Source organism: Telmatherina bonti (assembly GCF_933228915.1).
Source record: "Telmatherina bonti genome assembly, chromosome: 17".
Taxonomy (NCBI): Eukaryota; Metazoa; Chordata; class Actinopteri; order Atheriniformes; family Telmatherinidae; genus Telmatherina; species Telmatherina bonti.
Window position 1 is genome coordinate 30508247 of NC_136615.1, and position 23468 is coordinate 30531714.

Here is a 23468-nt window from a genome sequence, read left to right on the forward strand (position 1 = left end):
ATGAATGTAATTTGGGCAAAAGAATCAGACAGTAAATGCAAAAACCTCCGCAAGTTTCTACTAGATGAGACCAGAAGCTGATTATTCTGGAAATATTTCTGCACATAATCCACATAAAACTGCTTTTAATGAACGAACCAACTGAGCAAACAGGTGTTAAGTCATGGTGTTGAGGCCTGCAGGTCGGCAGCTTTCTCTGCATCTGAGACAGGAAACCTTTTTTCCGCATGTCATCAAGACTCAAAGAGAACCCGTCCGAATTGAAAGTGTTTATTAAACAACTTCAACGTTGCAGGATGCAAAAAACAGAAACTTAAATTAAACTAAATTTAAAACAAACAACCAAGCTGGAAAAACCAGCTTCAATGGTTTCTTTGAATGGAAAAAGATAAACTGCTTTAATTATTTGAATTGGATTAGTCGTCCTCTGTGATTCATTCAGAAGCGTGCTTCCTCCTGGCCCTCCGTTGTCCAGTCCTTCACTGCAGCAGGTTAATTGGATTAGACTCTTGGATTGGACTGCAGCATGTGTTTCCATGTACTCTGTGAAACAGCAAACCTGCGCCAGCCGCAAACCTGCTAATGCCAATTCCCAGAAGAGCCATTTTTCTTAACAAACGGAACGGAGGTGACAACTCAGAACATCTGCCAACACGCCGTGCAGCTGCAGGTCAGCCTTTAGACCGCTGACCTCTAACCGGACTAGATCTTCCTCCTCTTCAGGCGGCTGTCGCTCAAGCTGCTGGCACGCTGATGCTCTTCCAGCTCTTTGATTCTCTGACGTAGAACCTCGATCTCTTTGTTCTTCTCCTCCTGGAAAAACTGCAGCTTCTGAGGAAACACACACACACACAATTAATCCGATCACACGCACACACTTATGCCACTAAAAGAAACAAGCCATTCATTCAAAACCTTTCACTGATAGCTGTGAAGAAGTGCAGGGAGGGAGTGTTTGTTTTGAGTGGCAGCTTATTGAGTTTGCAGCAGAAATCGACAGAAATGGCTTCAACATTATGGATCGGAAAGGAAGTTTGGCGAAGAATCCAGATTCTCACAAAACCTAAATAATTTCTGTTAATAAGCTGTTTCATCCTGGCAAAGCAGACTTTCGCCGTGTCTTTTCTGGTTTTTCATTTTTATGTTATTGAGGAGTCCAAACAGGCAAGTGCATGAGCACGGCACGCCATGTACAAGATCATTCCAAGTGCTTTAAATAAACATTAAAGGCATGACAGGTGGCGCAAAGAAAGCTTTTAAAAGTAGTAAATGTCAGCAAAAAAAAAAAAAAAAAAAAATCAGAAATAACATCACAAATTAAATAAAATAATTAAAAGCAGGAATAATTCAAAGTTACTGTGCAGATTTCATGCAGGAGAAAAGAAATGGACTCTGGTCTGGATTCTGGTCTGGACTCTGGTCTGGACTCTGGTGTGGACTCTGGTCTGCACTCTAGTCTGGAAACTGGTCTAGATTCTGGTCTGGATTCTGGTCTGGTCGCTAGTGTGGACTCTGGTCTGGACTCTAGTCTGGATTCTGGTCTAGTCTTTGGTCTAGACTCTGGTGTGGATTTTGGTTTGGACTCTGGTCTGGACTCTAGTCTGGATTCTGGTCTAGTCTTTGGTTTGGACCCGGGTCTTGTCTTTGGTTTAGACTCTGGGCTGGACTCTGGTCTGGACTCTAGTCTGGATTCTGGTCTAGTCTTTTGTTTGGACTCGGGTGTAGTCTTTGGTTTAGACTCTGGTCTGGACTCTGGTCTGGACTCTAGTCTGGATTCTGGTCTAGTCTTTGGTCTGGACTCTGGTCTGGACTAGTTGACCCGAGTCTTTGGATCGAAGAGCTCTTCTTGGTTTATATTCTCTGAACGTATCACAGATGTATTCAGGTCCTAAATCATTCTGGGATTTTTAAAAGTAATCCTGTGACTGACTGGAAACCAGTATAAACTGGAAACCAGTGAATAGATTTTAAAACTGGTGTGAAGTGTTCAGATCTCTCAGTCCCAGTGGAAAGCTCATGCAGCAGCAGCATCTGGATGAGCTGCAGATGTTTAATGCTGTTTTTAGGAAGTCCTGTTAAAAGACCATTCCAGAAATCCAATCTACTGGAGATGAATGATGTAGGAGTTTCTCCTGGTCTTACTGGGAGACTACACTTTAATTCTGTTGATGTTTCTGATGATAAAAAGCTTTTTGGTGAAACTTTGATGTGGCTGCTGAAAGTCACATCTGAGTCTTTCAACACTTCAATGTTGAAACTTAGCTGGTGGTTTTGAGAGCCTGTGTCTCCATGTCCAGGTGTTTACCAGTGCTGACCCTCCTCTCTTTGCTACCAAACAAAGGGACCACTGGGCTTAATGTAGTTCCATGAGAGAACGCTATGGCAAAAAAGTTGAGAGGGAATACTTTATTCAGTTTCTGAATAGTCCAATATTATCAGCTTTTAAATTTTAAATTCCATTGTTTTCGATGTAATGTCCACCATGTTGGATGTAATGTCCACCACGTTGGATGTAATGTCCACCACGTTGGATGTAATGTCCACCACGTTGGATGTAATGTCCAGCATGTTGGATGTAATGTTCACCACGTTAGATGTAATGTCCAGCATGTTGGATGTAATGTCCAGCATGTTGGATGTAATGTCCACCACGTTGGATGTAATGTCCAGCATGTTGGATGTAATGTTCACCACGTTGGATGTAATGTCCAGCATGTTGGATGTAATGTTCACCATGTTGGATGTAATGTCCACCACGTTGGATGTAATGTCCAGCATGTTGGATGTAATGTTCACCATGTTGGATGTAATGTTCACCATGTTGGATGTAATGTTCACCACGTTGGATGTAATGTCCAGCATGTTGGATGTAATGTTCACCATGTTGGATGTAATGTTCACCACGTTGGATGTAATGTCCAGCATGTTGGATGTAATGTTCACCATGTTGGATGTAATGTCCACCACGTTGGATGTAATGTCCAGCATGTTGGATGTAATGTTCACCATGTTGGATGTAATGTTCACCATGTTGGATGTAATGTTCACCACGTTGGATGTAATGTCCAGCATGTTGGATGTAATGTTCACCATGTTGGATGTAATGTTCACCACGTTGGATGTAATGTCCAGCATGTTGGATGTAATGTTCACCATGTTGGATGTAATGTCCACCACGTTGGATGTAATGTCCAGCATGTTGGATGTAATGTTCACCATGTTGGATGTAATGTTCACCACGTTGGATGTAATGTCCAGCATGTTGGATGTAATGTTCACCATGTTGGATGTAATGTCCACCACGTTGGATGTAATGTCCAGCATGTTGGATGTAATGTTCACCATGTTGGATGTAATGTCCACCACGTTGGATGTAATGTCCAGCATGTTGGATGTAATGTTCACCATGTTGGATGTAATGTCCAGCATGTTGGATGTAATGTTCACCATGTTGGATGTAATGTCCACCACGTTGGATGTAATGTCCAGCATGTTGGATGTAATGTTCACCATGTTGGATGTAATGTCCACCACGTTGGATGTAATGTTCACCACGTTGGATGTAATGTCCAGCATGTTGGATGTAATGTTCAGCATGTTGGATGTAATGTTCACCACGTTGGATGTAATGTCCACCATGTTGGATGTAATGTCCACCACGTTGGATGTAATGTCCACTACGTTGGATGTAATGTTCACCATGCTGGATGTAATGTCCACTACGTTGGATATAATGTCCACTATGTTGGATGTAAAAAATCAAATGAAAAGTGTTTGTGATAATACTAATGTTTTAAATTCCAACCATTTCACTGTTGTTTCATTATGAATAACTTCTTTTTAGCATCTAAACCATTTGCTAAAAACATTTATTCTGTTTATTCTTGTTCAAAACCAAAAAAAAACAGAGAAACCTTGTTCTCTGGCCTTTTTGCTAGTGTGAAAGTTGAACCTGTGCAATGGACAGATGTGAAGTAGTGTAATCTGTTTAGACCATGGTCCCACAAAGTAAATGTTTTTTCTTTTTTTTTACAAAACCAGCAAAATATGCTGAAGTATAGGAACTGTTTTATTTCAGCCTCCATGTAGTTTTTATGCTAATAATCGTTGTCAAGCTACAGCGAGTTTCTTTAATTCACCTCTCAAAAGCCATCTGATCTGTAACAGTTGATTAACGTGTTGCTATGGTGACGACTTTACCAGAGTGATGTTACAGTGATTTAACACGCTGAACTATGTGTTTGTACAGATGAAAACAATATAAAGCCAGCTGGCATTAGAATTCACACTGACTGTGCTATAAAACTACGTAGTAGATGTACTTTATTGGCTGTAAAAGGCTGTGAGTGTGCTGCTCACCCTCTTATAGACACTCTGTGGGATGAGGCTGGAACCGTGTAGCTGCTGCTGGCTCCACTGAGCTGTACTCTGAACCCGGGCTAACTTTGCCCCAAACTGTAAAGACCCACAAACGTCTGAGATGACAGCTTTGGTAGTGTTTTCACACATAAACAGCCATTTCTTTGTTTCTTTCACCTCCATTTGTAGCTTGAACAGCTCGCTCTGTGTTTCCCTCTCCTGGTCTTTTAGCTTTTTCTTCATCTCCTCCAGATCCAGATCCTTCTTCTCCATCAGCTTCTTCATGTCTCGATCTTTAGCGTCCACTGCAAATAAAAAGACACCACTGCTGAATTCAGAAAAAAAATGGATGCATTTAATCGCTGAACAGTTGTCAGGAAAAAAAAGTGACCATCAACCAGTCTGGCAATTTTTTCCAGTGATATTTGAGCCTTTTGGTGATTAATGTGAAAGAACCATAGACTGTATATAGAAAGATGGACGTAACCTCCGTGACATCACCCATAGGTTTCTGAAGAGCTGAATTAAAGGTCGGTGGGCGGTTCCTACCGTCACCGTCTCGGCAGAGGCATGCGTGTTGTCCCGCCCAAATATGGGCAAAGAGGTGGAGCTGAGAGGGGCGCTGTGAGCGTCATGGTGGATGATTGACATCGAGCGAATTCCGAGCTTTCTGTAGCTAAGAGCTAACCGAGCTAACCCGGAGATAACAAGAGCTAACCAGCTAACGGAGGTGAGCGGTAACACTGATTGATCCATCCTGGTTTACTGTCAGAACGCCTAACAATGAAGTGTGGATGAAAACAATTGAACATGTTGTAGAGAACAGATAGAGCTGTCAAAGTGTTAGAAATAACACCAGCGTGACATATATGATACGTACTGTTTCTGAGACATTTGTCGTCACTTTATGGTAAAAACTTTGCTCAAAATCCTGTGGAAACAATCTGATTTTTGTCTTCTGCCCCTTATTGGACACCAGAAATCATCAGATTGCACCATAAAAATGTTGACATACTTGTCAAGATATTGATTGACAGTCTGTCCTCAGCTTTGTGTATAGAAACGTCATCTGTAAACGAAGAATGCCGAGCTAAACACAGTTTCCAACTGAAGTTTGTGCACAAGGTTTGTCTAAGTACTCGACACTATCACAGTCATGATGATACTATAAAATAGAAACAGCGATTGAATAACCTGTCTGAGTGATCAGTCATAAGAAATGTGGATCTTTTAATAGTTTCCCATTTTAGCTGTAATTTAACGATATAATGAGACCATTTCAGCTGATCGTGGGGGGTGACACCCAAAAGTTCTACTTTGTTGAGCCGCTCCAGAGCAAAGCCATTCATGGATATAGACGGATGCAAGCTGCACGGTTGGTCCACAAACATGTACCATAAGAAGGGATTTTAGTAATAAAAAACATTCATTCTATCCTTTTACTCATTTATTGTCTTTTATTACAACTGTTCATGAATCCAATTTTCTTGTCACTGTTGACCTGATCAAAAGGAGTGTGTGTGGCATACACATAGAGAGACCTAGACATGCAGTGAGTACTAGTATGTAGTGATGTCTTACGCTGAGTCAGAGCTTCCCTGTGGGCGTCCTCCACCTCTCTGCTGCACTGCCGTCTTACAGCCTCCAGCTCCCTCTTGTGTCTCTCTTCTTCTGCTCTCATTTTACTGAGCAGCCGCAGCATTTCCGCCTCTCCAGCCTGATTGCAGCACACAAGCACACACACACATAAACTGGAGATGAGATTACTCTTAAGCAAACATTTACAGTTTATTTGCCTGTTTCCACATTGTTTCTCACTAACGTTGCGTTTCAGTTGCCGCTGCTTTTGTTTGGAGAACTTTAAAGTTTAAACTTTAGACATGCAGTGTTACTGGCTGCAGGTGTAATCAGGATGAGCAAATGGGAACATCCGTGTGCTTTGTGACACATAGAAAATTCACTTTTTGTGAAATTTCTGTGCTTTACAGAATATATTATGGTGTCAAAATCCAGTCGCGTCTTTTTGCTTTCGGCTTTACATCCAGTCTCTTCCCAACTTCAGATGCTGCTGCATCTGTTGCACCAGAGAAATGAGAGGCTACAACTTGCTTTTTGCCGTCATGCTAACAGAAAAACTCATTATTAGCGACAGCAGTTACTTTACAGAAGAAGTAACTGAGCTAAAGATTTGCTGGTACTTTAATGTTTCTTCTCCTGACAAGGAAACTCAACTTCTCATTGATGTCTTTACTTTATATTTTGTTTTTAAGCAGTTGGATTTTGGACATTGCAGTAGCTGCTGTTAAAGACATCAAACATCTGTAAAACATTGGTCATATGATCAACAGCTATTATTATCAGCCAATAAAAACCTGAGCAGACACGGAGGAATGCAGCAAAAGTAGAAGGTGATATTTACTCTGGACCAGAATTATTATAAGTTCTCAAAAGACATTTCTAAAAAAAAAATTAATAAAAGAATAAAAATTATTCTTCAATAGTAAAATGGAGAGTAAATCAATATTTTTCAATTTGGAATTATTCAATAGATTTTCTGCCATGTCGTAAAACTTGTTCCAATGTTCACTGACTACCTCAGATCCAGGTGGAACCTGAAGAACCGAGGTGTAAGCATGTCAGAAACGTTTCATTAGGACCCCAGATGTTTGTTTGTTATACAATACAATACAACTCTATTCATAACACACTTTAAAAACAACAATGTTGACCAAAGTGCCACATTGTGGGGCGTTAAAAATAAAAAAACAGAATAAATAATATATATGAGGACAATTTTTAAAAATGACAGCAATCTAAAAACCATCAAAGATAAAAGCAATCAAATTAAAACAATCAAATAAAATCAGATTTTTGTTCCTGCTTCTCTTCTCACCTCCTCTGCTCTTTCCTTCTGCTGTTTCACTTCCATTAACTCCGTCTTCAGGCTCTCGTTCTCCACTGAAATATGGACATTTATAGAATATTTAATGCTGCAAATGATCAATATCCTAACATCAAACGCTTCAGCTGTTAGGATGTGGGTTTGCATTATTCCTAAATAAATTTTCAGTTAATCTCTTAATATTAGTTTACTTTTAGATTGATTGTAAAAACTATGTGGGATAACCCTGTTACGTTAGTCGCACAGCATGGCAGTTTGACCATCATAGCAGACATTTTGACTTGTCAGCAAGAACGCTCATACGAATATGAAATAAAAACAAACAATGGCTCTATTATATTATTATCAGAGCATGAAAAAATGAGAAAATTTCCAATCATGCGTTAGTATCATTTACACACCTGAGTATGAGATGGTTTTACTTTAAAACCATATTAAAGTGGACAATGTTAATCCATTTATTTGTTGTAAAATTCATCCTATTTTCCTAAATTCATGTGTTTTCCTAAGTGAAATCAAGAAAAATTACAAGCAAAAAAAGTTTTGTACATTTTTTTTTGTTTTTTGTTTTTAGTCTACAAAAATCAGCAATACTGAGGAATTGTGAGAATCGCCATTCAAATGGAATTGGAACAAAAGCATATCGTCACAGCCCTACAGTTCATCCTTTTATCATTTCAGAACTGCATGTCTTCCTGGTGTCATAGATTCAACAAAGTGTTGGAACCCTTCCTCAGACACTTCCCTCCATATTGACACGAAGCATCACACAGTTGCTGCCGTTGGAGGACAGTGAACTCATCGTCATGGTGAGCTTTGTGACATGGTGCATCATCCTGCTGGAAGTTTCCATCAGAAGATGCTACACTGTGCTCATAACTCCAACTCCACTTCATTCATAAAAAAAAACTTTAAAAACAATGCAGCTGACCAAAGAGCTATCCACCAAAATAAAAACAAAGAAAAATAAAAATGTAAAAAACACACAATCGGCCGATAAAAACAGTTAAAACAAGTCTATAAAGACAAGAAAAATCAAAACATCTTAACTAATGTTAAAAGGCAATGAAAAATGTGTTTTAAGCAACGATTTAAAGACAGCAGTGAAAAGGCTTCCTTACAATGTGGTGGTAACTAACTGGTAATAGTAACTGGTTCCAGAGGCTCGGTCCAGCTGCAGAAAATGCTCAGTCACCTCTAAGCTTCCTCTTGGTTGAGGGGACGGTAAATGTTAGCGATCTGCTGACCGGAGGCAACGTGTCGGTGTGTGTGGCCGAAGGAGGTCTGATGGATACTGTGGAGCAAAACTGTGGAGTACTTAAAACACACAAAGTCATTTTAAAATGGACTCAAAAACAAACAGGTAGCCAGCGGAGAGAAGCCAAATGTGCTCTAGTTATTTTAGTTCCTGCTAAGTCAACCCCAGCTGCTGGACCAGCTGTTTGATATAAAAGCGTGGACTGAAACCTTGAGATGATAACAGGAAAGAAATGCAGCTGCATAAGCTGAAAGAAGCTTTACCTGACCACTAAGCTGATTTGTGCATCGAGTCTGAGACTGCCATCTACATGCACTTTATGATTTGTGGCTGCAGGTTTCAGGTACCCAGCTGAGAACCCCTTGTCAACCACACCACTTTAGGCATCAGTAGGCCTGAATAGCAACACCTCAGTCTTTTTGTCATTAAAATGAATCAAATTCAATCACATCCACGCCCTAATTTCCTCTCTGCAATCAAGGAACGGTTTGCTGAGGATGCACTTAGTTTCAGGGGGAAATAAATCTGGCTTCCATCTGGATAAAAGTGAAAGGACATGCCAAGTCTTCTGAGAATTGCACCAAGGAGGAGCAAGGAGAGAGAAAATGGAAAGGGTCCAAGCAAAGAGCCCTGAGGAACTCCACTTAAGAGAGGAACAGCAGAGGACACTGCATCTCCAGTCTGCTTGGTTAAGTAAGATCTTTGCCGTTGGAAAGCTCCACCCCGAATGCCAACCAAGTTCTCCAAGCAAGACGATAGGATCTGATGTTCCACTGAGGTCCAACGGTACCAAAACCACACCGTGACCATAAAAACATCATGGGCAACTCAGTACTGTGCAGTGTCTTAAAACCAGACTGAAACAACTCAAGGACACTTTTGTTTGTTCCCCAGCAAAGAGCTGCGACTGGGAACACACAACTCTCTGAAGTTAGATGATGAAGCTGAATCACTTAGAGATGAAAAGGAGCCGAGAAAAAGGTGGGATGGAAAAGTCCGGACCAGGCTTCTTCATTAGTGGTTTAACTACTTCATGTTTATAGAGATGGATGTAGTTGGCAGCTAAGCTGTGGTGTTTAAATGATGCTCAGTGGATCGAGAAATGTGCCCAGAAAATATCTCCCACACCTTTACACCACCAGCAGCATAAACTGTCGATAGAAGACAGGGTGGATTTATGGGTTCATGATGTTTCCGCTGAAATTGTCATGATTTGGGTTTTTCTGTGCTTTGTTTTTAGGCTTCCTGTTTTATTTTGTAGTTTTTCCTGTCTTGGTTCTTGGTTAGCTTCTTAGATTTCCTGTTCATTGATTTGGTTCACCTGGGTTCATTTAGTTCATTTGTTTCACCTGTTTCTCGTTCGGTTTTTCCTGTGTATTTATACCACTCATGTTCACTCATTGTTTGCTGGATCATTTTGTACCTCAGTTTAGTTTGTCTTTTCTGAGTTCCCTGGGTTCCTCTGAGGAAAATAAATCATTCTGAGTTCTGCATACCGGCCTCCCTCATCTCTGCAATTGGGTCCACACCACATCTCCACTGTTTTCGTGACAGAAATATGACCCTACCATCTGAATGAGGAGATTAAATGGAGACTCATCAGATCAGGCAATGTTTTTTCCATCTTCTGTTAAGTTCTGTGCAGCACAATGCAGAAAGGTGTGTTTGATTCATTTTTTCACATGAAAAGCAGAAATGAGCATATGGGTGATGAGAAGCAACAACACGATGACAATCAGTACATGCTGAACTCATTTTTTAAAGGTTTGGCGGTGGCATGATGAAAAATACAATGCACATGCTATAATATGATGTGTGATGTTGACAAATTTGTCTCTTTTTGGGGTGTTTTCTATGTGCTCTGTAGACTGCTTCAACAATCTCCTATTCTGTTTCTGAGGAATTAAATAAGCCGCTTCAGTTGTGGATAGTTTGTAAATATTTTGCTTTCTGCAAGTAAAAAAAAATGTCAAAGGTCTGTTAACTTTCAGCGAGCCTCTTCTATTCTATTCTCCAGTCATTTAGCAAACATTTTTATCCAAAGCGACTTACATATTAGTCTGTTTGAATTGTAGCCTCAGTCTCCTGTTCTAACTGGAGTGGCACCTCCTCTGTACACCCCAGAGATGGCTGGGTATGAAAATCTCAGTTTCTGAACTACTCAGACCAACAACCATGCTGTGTTCAAAGCCACTTAAATTCATTCATTACCGAACTGCTAAGTCTGATGGGTCCGATAAGGGTTGCGGGAGAGCTGGAGTCTATCCCAGCAGTCTTTGGGGTATATGCTGGACAGGTCGCCAGTCCACCGCAGGGCTAACACAAAGAGAACACTAATTCCTAGGGAGTAACCAATTAACCTAACATGCATGTCTTTGAACAGTGGGAGGAAGTCAGAGTACCTGGGGAGAACATGCAAACTTCACACAGAAAGGCTGCTGTCTGAGCCTCCCCTGGCTGAGGATTGAACAAGCATTTATCTTGCTGTGAGACCACAGTGCTAACCACTACACCACCATGCAGCACCTCTTAAATCCCTTTTTTTTTCTTATTCTGATGGTCAGTTTGAACTTTACCAAGCTGCCTTGGCCCTGTCTGAATGACTAACTCCACTGACTTGCTGCAATGTGATTGGATGATTAGATGCTTGTTAGCAAGCAATTTAACAGACAAACCCTAAGAAAGTGTTCAGTAAGTACATTTGTGTGACTATAAGTGTGCAGGAAAACTTTCATCATATTCAAATGGATGCAGATCATAAACAGAAGTTGTTCCCGTTACCTCTGAGGTTGCACTGCTCCTGCAGAGTCTGCTGCAGTTTGTTCACTGTGATGAGGAGGCCGTCTTTCTCTGCAAAAGAAGGAACACAGTCAGATAGATTTGTTTAGACCTCTTATATGTGGTCAAATATTAGTTTATTATTGATCACAAAGCGTATTCTGGCATTAATGGATGCTCCAGGAAGTCATTAAACATCAGGATGTGTTATTTTTATTCTTTATGTGTAATCAAAGTCATCCATCTACGTGTCAGGTCAATATAAAAAAAAAGCTGACATAATTAGGAATAATGTCAAGTCAAAATATAATGTAAATGTAGTTTATCAGCCCAGTTGAACTTTTTGCTTTTAAGAACAGCAGATATGACTGTCATGACACAACATAGCCAGTAGGGGGAGACACAAGTTCACAAACACAGCCGCTGTTCTGACGTGTGTAGAAAATATTTAATTTAATTTAATTTAAAAAAGCAAATTCTTACCTTCAATCAGACTCTTCTCCTTGGTGAGACTGAACTTTAGGAGTCTGTTGGCATCCTCTAACATGATCTCCAACATGGCGTTTTTGCCATTACTGTGTGTAATTTTCTGATTATTAACAGGTAAAGAGGGAATATTTTAATTAACACTGGCCCCTACACAAAAATAAACCAATATGGTCAAAATAGCAAACATTATCATCTAAAATTAACTTCTTTTACATGCTTATCTGATGACTAACACTACATAACTGTGAAAAGTTTTATGTGTGTAGCAGTGCTTTTGATGGCAAACCATAAGGAGTGATTTAGCTAGTTAATGTTTGTCTTCACCTGTTCGAGCTGAGCAAAATCCTCCATGAATTTGTCAAGATTAACGCAGTTTAGCTTTGTCATCTTTTTAATCTGTTTTCATTATTATGATTAATGACGTTGTAAATGCTCACTTTAGTTAGCTAGGTGCTTCGTATATGTCTAATAATGAGCTCACGTGATGTTTTTTTTTTTTTTTGCCACGTGAGACCTAACGGTTGGTCTCGGGGACACCTTAATTAAATACAATTTTAAACAAATGGCAATATATGGAAGCCGAGAGAGGCCATGCACATGTATTATTCTTATTTGTATCGTTATGACGAGAAAACGAGTTAATATTCTCATTTTGTCTGGCTATGAGGACCGTTTTGAAGTGATAACTAGTTAATTGATCAAAATTAATTTGTTTTCTAGAGATAAGATGAAGTTGTTACTGGGTTTCACCTGATTTTATTTATCAAAATTGCAGATCAAAACAGACCCCATGACATTTGGGGGAGGGCTGCAGTTGTTGTGTATATCATAGACTCGTGTATATTTGTGCAATTTTGGTCAAACTTGTGAGACACTTCAGACTTGACACAAGTAAAATCAGGTGTATTGATTAATTAAACATGTTCCTCTGTATGATGGACATGAGAACCAACAGCTGAGGTGTGTTTAGATAAAAGTTAATGGCTAATCTCACATCCATGTTGAAGGTCATTCCCCCTCCCCACCGCCACCCCCCCCCCCCCCCCCCCCCCCCCGAGACGCTGACAGCCCCGCAGAGCTGCTTCAGCTGCTGGTGCATTCAAAGCATGCAAGCCTGGAACTGGAAACCAACACTACCCCCAGTACAACACAAACACTAAATTAAATCCACTGAAATGTATTATTATATCTTGCATATTTACGCTTCTTATTTCTGTGATGCAGATGAACAACAAATGGTTTCTGTGTGGAGTTCACCCCATGTGTGCTGGTTCAGCTTCCTCCAAGTCCAAACACATGCATCTCAGGCTGAGCCTTGAACTTCCCTCAGGGACTGAGTGTGATTTAATGTCCGTCTCTCTGCAATGGTTTTCATGGGGTAGGAACATCTTCGGCCCCTTCACAACCTTACATTTGACCCGTTATCTTGAGAAGAGTTTGTTTTTCTCAAGACTAATGATCTTATCACAAGAAAATGTTTTCCATATCTCAACATGATGAGAAAATTTACTTGCTTTCTTAAGATAATGATCAAATAAAGAATAATAGTTGAGCTGACATCTGCTGACTTCCGTATGTTTAATATATGATATTGGCAGAAAGTTACCAGCGTTGTTGCCTTCTATTTTTGTTTTACTGTCTTACGCTGCTTGCATGGCTTTTTCCTTTATCTACTTATGAATAAAAATCGTGAACTGAAATGGATCATTGTTGATCTTCAGTCAAAAATTTCTAACCCCAACAACCTGAGAGACAAATTTCAGTGTTTTGAAACAAATTAGAATAACTGTACAGATAACACTGATAACCACTTTTTCCCCAATGATTGAGGCTGAACTTGGCATGAAATATATATATATATATATATATATATATATATATATATATATATATATATATATTTATATATATATATATATATATATATATATATATATATATTTATATATATATATATTTATAGATATATATATTTATATATAAATATATATATATGTATAGATATAAATATATATATCTATACATATATATATATATAAATATATATATATATATAAATATATATATATATATATATATATATATATATAAATATATATATATATATATATATATATATATATAAATATATATATATATATATATATATATATGTATAGATATATATATTTATATATATATACTTCATCTTTGGTGTCAGTTTTCACAATATTTAAGTTTCAGTTCATAAACAAAGACCACAGTAGCTTGTATCAAACACACACACAGCATCTTTTTTTTAACAATTTTATCTCAACATGAAAGAAAGACAGAATTACATATGGTAACAGGTATAAAAAACATTTAGCAGAGAAAAACCTGATATGAAACATGCTTTTCATGAGTTTACAGAAACTAAAAAACAAACACTGAACTTAAAGTCATCCGTATGCGTCTAAATGAATGAATGCTACATGTATTGCCCAAAGCAACTTCATAAGACATAACATTTGCCAGTCAGCTGCTTGGGGGGACTGTTATGATTGACATCAAGTCACAATACTTGACCAATACAACTGCAACAAAAGCATTTAAGTATTGTTGAGGAATATATGTTTTGGAATATTGAGACTCTTATCAGCTCCAGCTTTCTTTTCATGAACCGCTAAAAATACGAAACCTTCAATGATGATGCCTTCAGAGCCTTGTCAGATAATGCTCTTAAGTCTTCGGAAGCAGAGGTTGTGGCAGGACCCCCTTCAAACTATTTTAAGCAGGTTTCCATTCAGCTCCAGACCTGTAAACATCCATGAGTTTACTGCCTTGAATTGGAAATTCAAGTCACTCCCTGACTGATCAGGGTGTGATGCTTCCCAAAAGGTCAGGAGTCAGGTAGCCATCTGGCGTCGGCATGGCCTTTAGTATTGTCAGGATGGGGCCCGGTGTTGGGTTCGGCGTAAGGAAGAGGCTGTTCTGTTTGTCAACGCCCTCTACCACAGTGTAGACAGGAACTGGGGGTAGCAGGGACATGGGAATGGTGTCAGATTCATTGGGAGGTGATTGGGATACAGAGGCGTTGAGCTGTACTCCCGTTTGGGAGGGCTCACCACAATCCCCTGTGGATGATTCTGGGATAATGCTCCCTGCAGTGAGCTCCGTGGTGTAGTCTTTGCAGTCTGCATTCACCAAAAGAAGCGGAACTTCTTTCTGTTCTTTCCCCTTCTCCACCATGACGTCTTTGCTGGTGTTTGTCTCCACTCCAGCGTGTTCCTCAGGTGACAGCAGCACACTGCCAGAAGACCTGACCTCGCTGACCTGGGCATACATGGCCTCTTTACCCTGCACAACTAAAGAAAGCGCTCCAGATGGTGAGCTTTGGTCCCCAGAATTGGACTTAGAGCCTGTCTGGCATGACACTTCCTTACTAAGCAACTGGTTTGGGATGGGATGCGATGCACTGGAGTCACTGAAGAGATCTGGTTCACAGCAGCTGGAGCGGCCTGAATCATCATCTCTGAAGCCAACTGAAAGAGGAGAGCAGTTGGAGGACAGGGAGCGATCCATGAGACAGTCCGTGTCCAGATCTGTCAACCTGTCGCTTGGCTCTTCAATGTCTAGATCGATGAATTCCACCCAGGGGTCATTGTTGTAAAGTTCTGGCCTCAAATCAGGGGGTCCACCCAGGATTGACGTCAGCTCTCGCAGTTTCCCTTTCTATTAGAGAAAAGGAAAACAGCATGATTACTCTAGTGTCGTAGCACTAGGTGCGTTTCCATTACACCTAGAATTGCGCAAAAACTAAATATTGAAAAAAAACCCCCCACTAATGGAAACACCTGCATTTAGAAAAGTCTCATAGTTTGCTAAAAAGTTTTTACGCTCTAATGAGGTGAGACTTTTCGAAATAGAAACATATTGCAAAGGCGTAATGGAAACACTTTTTTTGCATTCACATGTCCCCGGACGTGACTTGAGGGGTCATGACCAGTTCATTTCTGGTAAAGATGGCGCTGTGTGGAACAAACAACAGTGAATTTCACAGTTTTAGAAAAGAAAATGAGGGAGAAAAGTCTAGAAAAGCCGTAGCAAATTCTCAACAGCAAGTAGAAAATCCCAAAATAACTACATGACTACCTTGCATAAGCCACAATTTTCGTAAAATCTTGCGAAAGCAACAATATTTTACGACACTTGAGGCTAATGTGCTAAACACTGTTCAATGGAAATACCTGCAAATCGCAATTGTTATTTATCAAAACTTACAAATATTGCTTAGGAAATGTAATGGGAATGCAGCTACTGACACCTCCAACCAGAAAAATAACATGTTCACAAATTTGTATTGTTGAGAACATGTTTATACACTGTGCTCGGGATTTGGATGTTTGGACCTCCTTGAAAACAAGATCTGAAGGGGTTTGTCCAAAGAAAAATATTTCAATATAATCTGGCTTAAACTATTTTTTTCACTCTCATAAGGTGGTTTTTCAGATGTGATAGTATAGAAGAATATTGTAAAAGAGTAATAGAAACGCTTTTTTTGCATTTACACACTTCCACATATGATGTAGGGGGTCACATGTAGCCTGGCACGCCTGACTGGAGTGCTCTATATATTCAATACAGAGCGACTCAGTCTGGAGTCCCTCGCCTTCAAGGAGATTTGCATCAGTCTTAAACAAACCGGCCACTCTGATTGGTTGATCTGAGGAGACTCTTGCCTCTTGCCATATATTCTTTGAAACATTCAAGATGGCGCGCAGATGTAGGCGTTAGTTTCTTTTTGCCGTAAAAAATATTAGTTTCTGACTTACGATTAGGTTAAAAAAGTAACACCCAGTTGCCAACAACGCCATGTCGCCTCAGGTTTTTACAGCAAAAATGACACAGGTCATTTATGTCTTCTGTACTGATTCTTGTTTGTCCTGCCCTAGAAATCAGTTGATGCGAGTGATTCCCCAGACTCTATGCTGGTACAGCGGTCACATGCTCAGTTCATTCCAAATAAAAATGGCTTCTGGATAACTTGTTTTGTCTTTTAACGAGGACAGTGGCAAAAATAGTAAAGCCTGAAATAGCTGCTCCAAAATATGTTTTGTGTCCTCATCCTTTACATTATGGCTTATGTGCTAAAAGCCAGTCAATGGAAACATCGGCAAATTGCAAATGTACTTTGCTGAAATTTTAGAAATATTACTTTTATTTTCATTCATTCCATTCTAGATTGTGCCATCTGATGGAAGCAAACTGTAGTAGCTCTGACATGCCATCTTGATTTTTTTAAAGTACAAACTCATCTCACATAGATATTAGCTCAAATTAGGTATTTTTTTCCTGAGGATTTCATGCCAGTTGGGAGGGTGTGCTGCAAGGGAGATTTTTCTGTATATTTTTGGCTTTTTCAAGACTTGTTATGATGAGTCTCCATTGCAAGGAAAGACTTGTTTACAATTGGGATCAACTAATTAAACTCTCCCAAATCAGGATTACCAGCGAAACAACACATCAAATCCTGATGGAGTTGAAAAGAAAGAGAAGAGGATGTAGAGCGGGAGTGAGACAAAGGAGAAAGCGATGGAGATTTAAACCATTTCTACCAACCATCCTCATGGGTAATGTGAGATCGCTAGCTAACAAAACGGACGAGCTCGAGATGCTGACAAGGTCTCACAAAGAATACAGAGTGTGCAGTATTATGTCCTTCACTGAGACATGGCTGCATGAACACATCCCTGACTGTAATGTGTCTGTACCGGGCTTCAAAACGGTCTGTGCAGACTGCAGTAGACAACACAGCGGAAAGCAAAAGAGTGGTGGAATTGCAGTGCTGGTTAACCAGTGTTGTTGTCATCCTGAACGTGTTACTGTCAAGGAGAAGATATGTCCAAGGGACATTGAACTGTTAGCTGTGAGCTTCCGTCCATATTATTTACACAGAGTGTTTACCTGTGTTATTCTGGGAGCGGTTTATATAATACCTGGTACCGCACCAGACACAGCCTGTGACGTCATCAGCTCCGTTTATTAATTTTTCTATTTTAAATTCAGTCCCACAAGACAAGGGCAAATGCACAAAATAGAATAATGAAAATTCCAGTCAGATCCTATTTTTCTCCTAATTTTTAACAAAAAAAAGGTAATATCAAACTATACTCCTCAATGTGGTCCCTCCTCACATTATAAACTTCAAACACCGCCATGCTCTTATTGTATATTAAACACATCGGTTTGGCGCTCGAATGTGATGGCAAAAAAAACCAAATACTTATCAGTCGTGATTGTTGTCATGCAAATGTTGAAGCTTGAAACAACTGCACCAGTAAACCAAAGAAGTTGGAAAGTCTTGTAGTGTGAGTGTGCTGCATACCTTAAGTAGTTTTGGGTCAATTCCTCTTATTTTAGGCCCAGGAACAGGAGGCAAAAGAATAACCATTAACCTTGAGAAAGAAAAAAAAAACAAAGAAAAAAGGGAACATTTATGCAAAAGGAAACAAAACAGGCTATAAAAACAAGGTTTATGTTAGACCTCATAATACCTCCACAGTCATGTGAGCAGAGATGAAACATCAGAGACGCCATAAGTCCGTTAACCCTGTGATGCTGCAAACTGTCTGCTTTTCTTTATATCATCTAATTTAATCAAACTGAATTATTTTATTTATTTATTTGCTTTTACTCACTCTTCTTTATATATTTTATGCTGATTATTTATCTTTCTTTACTGTTATCAGGTAATTTAATATTAGTGTATGTCCTCTCTTACTCTGACATGCCCTCTTTCACCTGGACATGCACTCTTTCACCTGGACATGCACTCTTTCACCTGGACATGCCCTCTTTCACCTGGACATGCACTCTTTCACCTGGACATGCACTCTTTCACCTGGACATGCCCTCTTTCACCTGGACATGCACTCTTTCACCTGGACATGTCCTCTTTCACCTGGACATGTCCTCTTTCACCTGGACATGCCCTCTTTCACCTGGACATGTCCTCTTTCACCTGGACATGTCCTCTTTCACCTGGACATGCCCTCTTTCACCTGGACATGTCCTCTTTCACCTGGACATGCCCTCTTTCACCTGGACATGCCCTCTTTCACCTGGACATGCACTCTTTCACCTGGACATGTCCTCTTTCACCTGGACATGCCCTCTTTCACCTGGACATGCCCTCTTTCACCTGGACATGCACTCTTTCACCTGGACATGCCCTCTTTCACCTGGACATGTCCTCTTTCACCTGGACATGCCCTCTTTCACCTGGACATGTCCTCTTTCACCTGGACATGTCCTCTTTCACCTGGACATGTCCTCTTTCACCTGGACATGCCCTCTTTCACCTGGACATGTCCTCTTTCACCTGGACATGCCCTCTTTCACCTGGACATGTCCTCTTTCACCTGGACATGCCCTCTTTCACCTGGACATGTCCTCTTTCACCTGGACATGTCCTCTTTTTGAGAGTTACAAAATGCTTTTAGACAGAAATGAAAAATCATACAGAATTTTGCTTTATCTCAACCTTAAATATGTTTACACTGAAGTCGTGCAGCGTTTCACTCCCCACATTAGCGTCCGCTCTGTCAGACAGCAAGGAACAGGAGAGGGGTGGTGAGGAGGGGGCCACAGCGCAGACAGGACAGAGATGCTGGCGTATTTTCACTCGGAGTCTCAGATGCGCCCGCGGGGAATGTGAAGCCATTCAAACTTTTCCCGGCGAGTTTTGAACAAACGCATCAATAAGACGAATAGAGGACGAGATCCGCGTTTTGACACAGGAAGGAAGTTCAGGAGTTTTAAATCAAGATTAAAAACTTTATTTGTAGTCTTTTAGCAAAGTAACTTAATTCTTTCCTCTCTTTTTATTTAATCTCTTTCTCTTTTTTGTTTTAATGCTCTCTGTAATGCTTTAATAATTTTATGTAAAGCACTTTGAACTGTTTTCTACATGAAATGTACAAATAAACCTTCCTCGCTTTGCCTATATGGGTGTCCAGTATCAAGTCAAGCTAGAACATACATCTAAATTCAGAAACAAATGACAGAAAAAACTCTCCTTCTTACCTAAGCTCATATGCTCACATCGGTTCAGCATAAAGACACGTTTATTTTGTGTACGTGTGTTTATATAGTTACATTATTGCTCTATAAAGCGGCAAACACTAAACAGAAAAAGACTTGGTTTAAATTGATTTTCCATTGCATGGAAAGTAGACTGAATGCCAGTTTTTTATAGGCTTACACGATAATTTTTAAATATTTGAATGAGGCTCTATATCATACTGCAATAAACCTTGTATGTTCACTGGTCCTTCTTGGTTTTTCCTCCCTCTGTTGATGTGACTTTACTGACATTGTAAAATAAGATGCATTCTGTTACAAAGTGTGTAATATGCCTAACTATCCCACAGTGGATGTTTGAGTTGATCTTTAATCCCTCTTTTGTTTTCCTGTCCACAAGTTAAACCCCACTGTTATCTATTTTATCAATAAATACTGATAAACAGTGCTCTGACATGTGATGGGTTACTTTACAGAACAGTAAAAAACGCCTTTTGTTGTTATCTGATTGGAAAACTGGTTCAGTTCCTAACTGGTTCCCTTTAAAGCAGAAATGAATTTCTTTCTGTCAGCCAGCCCGTTGTTAAAGAGACGAGATGGCCTTGGGTCTCACCTACATAATACCTACCGCAGCTTAGCCTCTCTTTGTGATTTCACAGTAAAACAGGATGCTCCTGTCGTTAAATAACTCACCGAAGCATTTGCAGAAAGGGAGGGTGTTTCAGTAAAATACAAATTAAGACTCTGTGTTGTTTTTACATTAAAAGTCATATATTTGAACAGTCTCAGTAGGTTTATCATCAGTGTTCTTAAGGCTATAATTTAAGCTATACTGGGCCTCTTCTTGTGGGCATGTTGTCCTTCATTTTGGAAAATAACTGTCAGTATATGTGCGCTTCTGAAAGAAAGTGGAAGCTGTGCCTATAGTTGTTACCTCATGGCACCCTCAATAAAGTTAGTATGTGCCCCCAGATGTTATGTTGTTATTGATGCTTATCTCAATCAGCATCTGCTGCAGAGTCATTTAATGTGGGACTGAAAATCAATTAAACACTTACACATAACATTTCACAACCTGATATTTATTGGGACCATTATTATGAGTCTGTGGCTGGTCACGTGTGATTACTACTTCAATCTCTTCAGCATCTAAACACCTGTATGGATCCATCTTTCTTAAACAATTTTCAGCCTGACAACTTCTCCTTAAGAAAAGCCAAGTTGTGTTTAACCTGTATAAAACTATGAAGCTAAATGGGTTGAGATATTCTTCAAGTTTAAAATGTCTGAAAAAGCCTAGTTCTTGCTATATTTTTCTACACTTTTCGCCACTCAAGTTGCAAAGCTGCACTGTAATCTAATCAACCCTGTATTTGGGACGATGAGAGGATTGAAAAAATTTGTTTGTGAATGTTTGTGATTCCTGATCAGGTGGTGTCAGAGAACTCTTATTGTACATGAGATTGTTTTTCAAACAAGAGACAAAAGCTCAGAAATCTTGATGATTTGGAAACACTTACTTTTCTTGCTGTGATATGATAACCAGCATCAGGATAGCGACTAGAAACAAGGCTCCAAAGATGAGCAAAGCCATCCCTGGAAATCTCGACACTGATAAGGAAAACAAACACAAATTAGCACAAACTTATGTTCATGTTCATGAATAATAATATATCATTGTAATATTTTTAAACATTATTTTTTACCACAAGCTTACCCTGAGCGGGAACGTGGACAAACATGGACTCGCTGAACTCTCCAAACGCTTTTCCAGCTAGCATTTTGCATCGGACCCGAACCTCGTGATCGGTGTTAGTTTGAAGCCCATAAAGGGAGCGATGTGTGCTTTTCACAAGGTATGTCTGTGTTGGGGACAAGGTTTTATTTAACTTAGACTAATACAACACAAGCAATAAAGGTTTACAATGAAAGTCAGTGACAATGCTGCAGATTCATGTTGCAGATGCTTCACTTCACTTATTATTAGACAGCACACATTTTATTGCTATGGAGATAAAGTCATGCATAAACCCAAACGATGGGTCAAACTACCAAACTATCTTACAGACATAAAGGCCAGGATGTCACTGACATGCCATCCTCTGAATTCAGACAGTTAGGTTGCCTGTGCACCAGAGATCATATTTTTATGGCCTATTCGAGGATTGTATATAAAATGCTTCTCTTCATATGAAGCTCTTTGTGACCATTGGATCTTAAAGATCTCAAAGTTGCAGGTTTTCCAATCAGAGCTCTTTGCTCTCAGACGGGAGGCTTACTGAGGTTCCTAGAGGTTATAAAAGTAAAATGGAAGGCAGCACCTTGAGCTTTCAGAATCTTCTCTGTGGATCCAGCTCCCAGTTTGGGTTCAAGAAGCAGACACCCTCTCTACCTTTAGGTCTAAGCATAAAACTTTCCAGTGAGGGCTGGCTTGGGTGACCTTTAGGAACGCTGCTAGGACATGTCCCATAATCCATTGAGCATTTCCCTCAAGTTACTTTTTATTCTCCACCCCCAACTGGTAAAGGAAGCTGGCCGCTCTTCCTGAGTCTGATTCTACTGAAGGTGTCCCTTCCTGTTAATAGGAAGGGTTTTTTCTAGTTCCTCTATCACCAGTCACCTCATGTATGCTCTAAATGGGCGACTAAATCAAAGAGAAGAGTTGATGCAGTCCTTCGGGTTTTAGCTGGATAATTAGTTTTGATTAGTTTAGTAGTTTAGTAGTAGTAGTTCAGAAGTTAGTTTTGACTGAATTTATCAGCTGGTCCATTGCAGGATAATAATCAGTCAATAATTATTGATAACTTTGACGTGAAGTGATGCTGTACATAAATCTGAATTGAACTGAATTAAGATCATGGAGACACCCACCACTTCCCACAGATCAGAGTTGACACTGCGGTACTGGACCTCGTACTGCAGCGTCATCCATCCAGTCTCAACATCGGCAGACTGGGGAGGTTTCCAGCTCACTATAATGTCATAGTTAGCACTGGTCAAGCTTATGTTCAGCAGCATCCAGTTTAGGCTGACTGGAGGATCTGGTTGCACTGCAAAGCAAAAAGAATAATTTGAAAAACATCTTCTGGACTCATCTAACAGACATTATCACAACAGAAACAACATCTATTTCACATATGGTCATGTAGGCTTCGAAAGCTGTTTGTTCCTTAATAAATACAAATAAATAAATAAAATTAAATTAATAAATAAAAGCACCATTTAAAAATGAAATTTTGTATTTACTGAGGTTATGTTTGTCTAATATTAAAATTTGTGTGACGATTTTGCAAAACAGAAGGAAAACAGGAAGGGGACAGATGCTTCTTTACAGTTCTGTATGTTGCAATGACAAAACGATGGAATATTTTCAGCTGTAAACACCACCGTAAACATGTCTCGCTCTCATTAAAGTGTGTTCCTGATATCGCATTTTAAGTTGGTTTATTTTCCAAAGACATTAACATTTTTATTGAAGATTCAGCCATTTTTTTTCCTTTGGATTTGTGTTTGATAAATAGTGGTTCAAACAAAACAATTACAGTTTAAAGTTTTTAATTACATCAGCGGAAATTTCTCACTTTTTCTGGAAAAATAAAAATTTGAAATTTTTTGGTGTAGATTTCAAAGAAAACCTGA

The 23468-nt window shown here is 39.5% G+C and overlaps 2 protein-coding genes across 2 annotated transcripts in view; both read right to left on the bottom strand.

Moving 5' to 3' along the window:
• Window positions 1-702: 702 nt before the first annotated feature.
• Window positions 703-12173, bottom strand: ccdc152 (coiled-coil domain containing 152; the record flags this gene model as incomplete). Its single annotated transcript, XM_079256386.1, has 8 exons — window positions 703-831; window positions 4360-4455; window positions 4537-4664; window positions 5941-6076; window positions 7253-7317; window positions 11301-11369; window positions 11781-11886; window positions 12111-12173. 8 exons carry the CDS (start codon window positions 12171-12173, stop codon window positions 703-705), a joined length of 792 nt encoding a protein of 263 aa, XP_079112512.1.
• A 1999-nt stretch (window positions 12174-14172) lies between these two features.
• Window positions 14173-23468, bottom strand: part of LOC306768326 (growth hormone receptor-like) — a 34313-nt gene continuing 25017 nt past the window's right edge. The window contains exons 5-9 of the mRNA XM_079256631.1: window positions 22701-22879; window positions 21547-21691; window positions 21350-21440; window positions 18133-18202; window positions 14173-15479 (exon numbers count right to left, since the gene is read on the bottom strand). Of these exons, the coding sequence (XP_079112757.1) occupies window positions 14622-15479; window positions 18133-18202; window positions 21350-21440; window positions 21547-21691; window positions 22701-22879 (1343 nt within the window). The 3' untranslated portion in view covers window positions 14173-14621. The remainder of the gene's footprint in view (window positions 15480-18132; window positions 18203-21349; window positions 21441-21546; window positions 21692-22700; window positions 22880-23468) is intronic.